Below are 6,913 nucleotides of genomic sequence, written 5' to 3' on the forward strand. Positions count from 1 at the left end.
ACTTGATTTTGGCACGAGCTCACAGCTTTGCATAAAGAGTCGAGCCCTATGTCAAGCCCACTTCCTATAGCGGGTCACGTCCGCTCACCCATGGGATTTCCTGTTTCAAACAGCTTGCATTCCATCAATCTCCAAGCCGACTCTTTTGATCAGAATATCAATCAGAATTTCGTCGTGTTGAGAAAAAGTTCGCACGTCCAAAGACTATTGTAAGCAGACTTAGGGCACAGCTGGATGTTTTCGTTTGACAAAAGCTTGTCGACGGGTCTGTGCTTGCTTGGTGTCGCAACATATCCAGCGCGTCTTTCTGCCAGGCTCTCCATGATCTTTTGACATCTTTTACACGCGGCGACACGTCAGGTTGGATCATAGCAATGCAAGATCTCGATGGAAGCTTTCAATACTGTACAACGCAAGATATCTTGCGATTCCTGCAAACGTCTGAAGGTTGGTATGATCTGATCATCGCGCCGCAAACACTGATCGACGAGCGCCCGACACACAGATCAAATGCGAGCGTACTGTTGTGAGCGAGACATGTGGATATTGCCAGGCTAAGTCCTTGCCTTGTCGTACAGGAGAAGCCACGAAGAGGACAACGCATCGAAGCAAGTACGAAGGCACTAATCTCGCATTGCTGTCTGTTGTAACTGATCGCTATTAGGCGTCTTTCCAACATGGTAAAGCGAATCGAGCGATTAGAAACACTCCTCTCCGAGTCCAACCCGAATCTCGGGAGACCATCTTTTGATGGCCAAAACCAAGCGGCAGATGAACAATTGACTAAGCAGCTTTCGACGTTGATCGTGAATGATCCTGGAGATTCTCACTACTGGGGTGCAGTCGATTCAATTCCGTTTTGAGAGAACCATTGCTTATGCTTGCGGCTACAGGCTCTTCATCCGCTTTCTCACTGTTCTCGCCACAAGGATTGACGTGGATATATGACAAGACTGGTTCGAACGATCTACAAGGACTTCTCAGAACTCTCAGTAGTGCGCACGTACCACAGTTTGTTAATCTCTGCAAGTCAGAGGTAACACCTGAGAGTATTTGCCAACGAGACCAGCCCGATGGTCTGATTGAACGCAAGTCGACTCTATCGCTATGGGTAACAGGAGCTGATGAAAACATAAGGATACTTTCATGGGTTCAACCGATTTGTACCTCTCCTGGATCGGGCAAGATTCGAAGAGTATCGACATCTACAGCGCTCTGTAGATCATGACGGACAACCTCAAGAGGTAGCTTGGTTCGCCATGATCAACGTGGTCAAAGCAATAGGCGCCAAGATACCCATACAGACGGAATCGTACCGTGCATCGTCATCCGTCAGAAATTCCTCTTCTAATACGGATGAAAAAGTGTTTTGGGACGCGTTGAGAAATGCTTGCAGAGTCTACATTGAGCTGGCCTTCGGGTCGCACAGTCTGCTTACAATACAGGCATTAGTAGGTCTGGTACGTGGTTAACCCAAACACGATCATCCCCATCAGGCTAACGGCCATCAAAGAGCATTTGTCTGGATAGCACGACCGATCCCTTGTCTGCATACATGGTTCTTGCTTCAGCCATACGTATAGCATTCGCTATTGGCTTGCACAAGCAACCCTTCATCACTTCTGACAGTGCAGCGTTATTAGCAGAAGCTGAGCAGCGACACAGAGTCTTCTGGATAATGTATGCTCTCGAGAAGGATCTGAGTCTTCGACTGGGACGTCCGCCAATGATCAACGATGACGATATTGATGTACCTTTGCCAGCGTCAATCCAGCCCAGCAACAACGCTCAGACGGCGTCTGACACTCCAGACCGACACCACTTCTTCTACAAGCTTACCATGTTGAGCAAGATCGAAAGCCGGATATATTCGGAGTTGTACTCCAGCAAAGCTGAAAGCCAACCTGCAAGTGAAAGGTTGAAAAGTATAGTCAGATTGAATCAAGATATCAAGGACTGGAGGTTGAAGTTGCTGCCAGATGTTCGTCCTGGCGATGTCCTTACTTGCTTGCCCGACGAACGTGCTGCAATCGCCATGTTGCATCTTGTATACCACAACTGCATTCTGGCGATCCATCGTTCGCCTTTGCATTCTGCACTCTGGACTGCCAAAGCCAATCCAATACAAAGCGCCTTGTCACAAGACCCGGAAGTCCGAGAGGTCGTCGAGTCTAGTCAGCATCTCTGTGTCAACTCAGCCCGATGGTCGCTCAGTCTTATGAAGCAGTTGAATCAGCGTAGGGAAGGCCATGGCCGGATCTTCACCAAGTAAGCATTTACCTCTCTCGAATATGTGCCTCTTCGATCCTTTTTCCTACAATATCAAGGCCGGCTGACACTCGATGCTCAAAGTATGTACTTCGCATTCAATGCGATCACCACATTATTTGCCAACATCATCCAAGATCCTCGTCAAGAAACAGTGCAAGCAGACCGAACATTGATGAGGACGACTGTTGACTTGCTGCATTCACCACAACAAAATTCCGAGCCCGATATAGTGTCTGCATTCGGCCATCTTTATGGAATTATGGATGGGATGATCTGTAGAAGTGTAGAGCGTGTCAGCTCGCAAGATGCCGCTGTTGAAAGATCATCACCAAGTGGTACAGGGGTTGGGACGGATCATACTCAGCAAACGGTGAGTTCAGCCCCGAGTTCGTTCAATGAACTTCGGGTGCAGCATGAATTACGAATATGGGGACCTGGGCTAACACATCTTGAATTTGCAGTCCATCAACAGCGCAACTTATACAAATGATCCTCAAGCTACGAACGAATTCTGGGATATGGACATACCAGATTTCACTCTATCGGCCATTCCTGAATTCAACATGGCGGATTTCAACTACCAATACTCTCCATCAGATGATGCCTACACCGGTTCCGATCAGTTCATGTTGCGCAACGATGGACTTTATCCTTGGCCATTCACGGAGCTAGATGAACCTCACGCCAACCCTGGCCGCTTTTGAGATGCCGATTCCCTGAAGGTGTGAAAGCTCTGTGAGCGATCACGAACTCAAAAACCATCGAACAAATGGTATGAGGTAGTTACGACCCTTGATAAACCATATCACGAGTTCCCATGGAACAATGCCGAAGATGAGTCCTGTCGCAGCAGAGTCCCCGATGGGTATCATGATGGAAGTTTTGGACTCGGCGAGTATGTCAAATTCAATCTACGATCAGACGATGTGCCTTGGGAATCCGCTTCAAGAGTGGCCAGGAGTACAGGCAGCTGCTCGCTAATGGCACGCACGGTCCGAGGTTGGTGTGCAACGATATCGCCAATCGCATACACTCTGCCCGAACTTTTCCGAGAAGTTGCAGCACTGACGGCACAAGGTGTGCATCAACTTTCACCCATCCTTGGTCGTCAAGAAAGTGATCTGGAACGAATTTGTTGTTTGGTACAGGACCAGTTGTGGAGATGTAGCAGTCTGAGCTCATGACCGTTCCGTCATCCAATTTGATGATCCATCTCGCAGACGCAGTATCATGACTGGCGGAGATGACCCTACTTCCTCTGGAGACTTCGACGCCCAGACGATTCAGGACTGTCATAGCATGACAGCCGACACGCTCGTTAACCTGAGTCAAAACCCTGTCTGTTGCGGAAATGAGGGTAATACGGCGCTCCTTCTTGTCCTTTCTAAGTACATCGGCAAGCTCGCCTGCGAATTCCACTCCCACAGGTCCCGCGCCGCAGATGATTATTTCCCTGGCGGTTGCAATTTTTTTCTGACTTTCCATGACGCATTCAAGCGTTTGACCATTTTGTCGAGCTTTCCACGGTACTATATCGCTGTCCACTCCCTCGGTAGACTGAGTGGTGCTTCCTGATGCAATGATGAGGTAATCATACGGTATCTCCTTGCGACCGACGAGCCTGACCACTCGATTGTCCTGATCGATTGTCGCTGCGAGTCCCTCTACGAAGTGAAAAGCATTCGAGTCGTGGTGGGCGAAAAGCTTCGGAATATTGATCAAATACTGTTCTGGTCGAAACACGTTGGGTTTGGCCAAAATCCTTGGAGAGGCGATGTTGTAGAAAAAATGGCTCGAAGGAGTGATGAGTGTTACATGAGCCTTAGGTATTGACTTGAAATGCCGTGTGCAGTCTTGATTTCTGCAAACGAGCCGCCGATTATGACGAAACGTGTGTTATGTCGAGGGTTATCCATTGCAGAAAAAAGGTGCAGATTCTTCTTTTGGGCATCTTTGGATCATATGCTGGTGCTTGCAAGTGTTTATATACGATAACGCCTACCTCATATGCTGCTAGACACACGTACGGCTGCAACAAAGAAATGAAAAGTGGACCGGAGCCGGAGCTTTGCTCTACTACCGAGGATCGATGAGGGTACACCTTGTGTCACGGCTCTGCGTTCAGGTCGAATGACCCGGCGAACGAGGTCATGTTGGCATATGACAAGCGTCATGTCTCCGAGGGACAGACGGCCCTGGATTGGCTAGGTCGCGTCCGTGGGTGAGGCTTTTCGGCGACGGCATAATGTGCTCCGGTCCACCTTTTCTCTCCGACTGTCGCCAGCCAACGACTTCAAACATTGGTTGGACAAAGTACGTCCTCATAGCAAATTACTCAAATGCCTGAGGTATGTCGGAACGTGTCAAGGGAAGTCCTGGTCCTTCGAGCAAGTCTGTTAAAGCACAGAGTTGCTTGAAATCATCAGGGAGAGTCAAAGGTCCTGGCTCCGAATGTTGCGCGGCACGTTTCTGTAGCCATACTTCGATCTGGGTAAAGGCTTGCAGTCGTTCTTCTGCAGACCTGGGTGCCTTTGTACCGTCATCGATCAACGAGTAGAAGTCCTGACCACTGGTGACTGACAAAGGCATACCACCAGCTAAACTATCCGGCCATTCTTCGTACCAGACATCCTCGAGTTCTTCTCGATCCGTGCTGTCGAGTGAGACCTCAACTCGCTTAAATAGTTTGACGATACAATTGCGTTTAAGTTGTAGAACACGAGATCGATGGAGCTCAAAGGATGTACGTAGGTCAGCATCGACGGTGGTCATGTTGATTAAAAGTGTCGGCGTCAGTAGTGGAACAGAGAGAAGCATTTTGAAAAGTAAGGTCGGAACCTTGTGGCGGCTGTCGGCGACTCTTCCGGGCCCACTTGTGTGAAAGCCACGTCGCTGAGCGGTCCCGGGACCCTCGGACCCTTCGACTCAAATGTGGGGCACTCCGAACCGAAACCGCTTTGGAAAGTTGTCCGCCGACGACGTATGGGAGCCATCTGACACCTTTTTGTCATTCGAAAGAAGGTCATTATCTCGGGCAAAGACCCACTCGGTGAGGGGTGATGAAGAGAATTATCAATCAAGGCAGGCTTATTCCAGAGAGATTTAGCGCCCGGGATCCCACGGCCCGAACATGCTGATCCCTACCATCATTCTACTATTTCTCACCTTGCTTCACCTCACCTCACCCCCAGTCTAGATCCGCTCTTACCACAACATCTTCACACTCATCATGTCAAGCCCAACTAATTACTCACACTACACCCACCTCAATGCAAACCAACCAGCCAACCTCCAATACCTCACAAACTTTTACGCCGAGCGAGCTACCAAGCACTCGCGCATCTCCTATCTGTTCCGCAATACGGGCATCAGCATCAAGATCCTGATTCACGAGATGATCGCAGTGCCTGAGTTCAAAAGGTTGTTGTGGACGTGGATGCGCAATAAGCAGTTGGATCGTTTATCTAGCGACGGTGGCGAGGTCGAGATTGTGGTTGTTGAGAGGTTCAGGATGAGCGAGGAGGATGTGGACACTAAAGAAGCAGGTCCAGATGAAGAAGTCCGTTTTGAGGGAGATCAGGGAGTGCGGTGAGAAGATTCGTCAACCCGGCCATGACACTATCTCGGACACACGGAAATCGTTCGGTGATTGTTTCGCGTTGATGTACCACAACACGGCCTTCGTAAGACTTAACGATGACATTTTCTGGAATGTTATATGCTATATTCCATTGTGAAAGTTATCTGCAACTCGACTTTTCATTAATTCCTCAGTTCCTTTGGTGAGGTGATGCTAGACGTAGCAAGATATCGATGAAACAGGGTGACCCAGACAAAATCAGATAAGATGCAGAGATCCATCTCCGACCGAGCCACCACCAACAATCCCGACTGAGAACAATCACAATGTAATGACGGCATGAGATCGAGTGCTGTGACTGTAAACTGTGCTCAATCGAGTCATTCATTTTCATATCTACATCAAGTTCTATATATACGTCAATTCATGCATGTGTCTCTGCCCTAACAGCAAGTCCTCCTCGTCCAAATCATCCCTCGAGGTTCATCTGTTTGTCACTGCCCTTTGAATGCTTCCAGAACATGAGAGGGCCAAGCATCTCGGACCAGAAGCTTTGTGGAGGATCGATAAATGTCATCTCATAGTTGTCAATGATGGGGCGTTCCCAGACAAGGTCGACTTCAAGAGGCTTGAGGAGTCGCGTGCGCTTGACGAGTTTCCAGCCGAAGTAGGTGATGGGAGCTGGGATCTTGGTTAGTATGTTCTTGTAAGTGATACGACATTGTTCTTACCAAGTAATAAAAGTGTGTAGTAGATAAAGAAGTCGCTAACGGACCAAGGTGCGAAAGAAGTATAACCATAGCAGAAGACGATCATGGTCATCCAAACTGCACCGATGTATGCCTATACCGAAACTTAGCCTTTTTCTGAATCGATGGACCTTCTTCGAAACTTACAGAGTATGGCTGGAACCAACCCTTGTAGGGCAGAGTGTTTCTGTCAAGGTTTTGTGCCTTGCAAGCACGGTTTAGGGTTAGGGTTAGGGTTAGGGTTAGGGTTAGGGTTAGGGTTAGGGTTAGGGTTAGGGTTAGGGTTAGGGTTAGGGTTAGGGTTAGGGTTAGG

General features: G+C 48.7%; 5 protein-coding genes across 5 annotated transcripts; 2 read left to right on the forward strand and 3 right to left on the reverse strand.

Moving 5' to 3' along the window:
* Window positions 1-374: 374 nt before the first annotated feature.
* Window positions 375-2,975, forward strand: M437DRAFT_66978 (uncharacterized protein; the record flags this gene model as incomplete). The annotated part of the gene is made up of 7 exons (XM_041024866.1): window positions 375-526; window positions 665-837; window positions 894-1,076; window positions 1,138-1,460; window positions 1,514-2,268; window positions 2,353-2,641; window positions 2,733-2,975. The coding sequence occupies 7 exons, from the start codon at window positions 375-377 to the stop codon at window positions 2,973-2,975; spliced, it is 2,118 nt and encodes a 705-aa protein (XP_040879067.1).
* A 164-nt stretch (window positions 2,976-3,139) lies between these two features.
* On the reverse strand, window positions 3,140-4,445 carry M437DRAFT_76180 (FAD/NAD(P)-binding domain-containing protein; the record flags this gene model as incomplete). Its single annotated transcript, XM_041026574.1, has 3 exons — window positions 3,140-3,305; window positions 3,341-4,104; window positions 4,299-4,445. The coding sequence occupies 3 exons, from the start codon at window positions 4,443-4,445 to the stop codon at window positions 3,140-3,142; spliced, it is 1,077 nt and encodes a 358-aa protein (XP_040879068.1).
* Window positions 4,446-4,602: 157 nt separating this feature from the next.
* Window positions 4,603-5,088, reverse strand: M437DRAFT_50624 (uncharacterized protein; the record flags this gene model as incomplete). Its single annotated transcript, XM_041022045.1, has 1 exon — window positions 4,603-5,088. The coding sequence occupies one exon, from the start codon at window positions 5,086-5,088 to the stop codon at window positions 4,603-4,605; it is 486 nt and encodes a 161-aa protein (XP_040879069.1).
* Window positions 5,089-5,500: 412 nt separating this feature from the next.
* Window positions 5,501-5,863, forward strand: M437DRAFT_66980 (uncharacterized protein; the record flags this gene model as incomplete). Its single annotated transcript, XM_041024867.1, has 1 exon — window positions 5,501-5,863. The coding sequence occupies one exon, from the start codon at window positions 5,501-5,503 to the stop codon at window positions 5,861-5,863; it is 363 nt and encodes a 120-aa protein (XP_040879070.1).
* Window positions 5,864-6,320: 457 nt separating this feature from the next.
* On the reverse strand, window positions 6,321-6,667 carry M437DRAFT_85475 (uncharacterized protein; the record flags this gene model as incomplete). Its single annotated transcript, XM_041028293.1, has 2 exons — window positions 6,321-6,532; window positions 6,583-6,667. 2 exons carry the CDS (start codon window positions 6,665-6,667, stop codon window positions 6,321-6,323), a joined length of 297 nt encoding a protein of 98 aa, XP_040879071.1.
* Between the last annotated feature and the right edge of the window lie 246 nt (window positions 6,668-6,913).

This window comes from Aureobasidium melanogenum (assembly GCF_000721775.1).
Source record: "Aureobasidium melanogenum CBS 110374 unplaced genomic scaffold scaffold_13, whole genome shotgun sequence".
Taxonomy (NCBI): Eukaryota; Fungi; Ascomycota; class Dothideomycetes; order Dothideales; family Saccotheciaceae; genus Aureobasidium; species Aureobasidium melanogenum.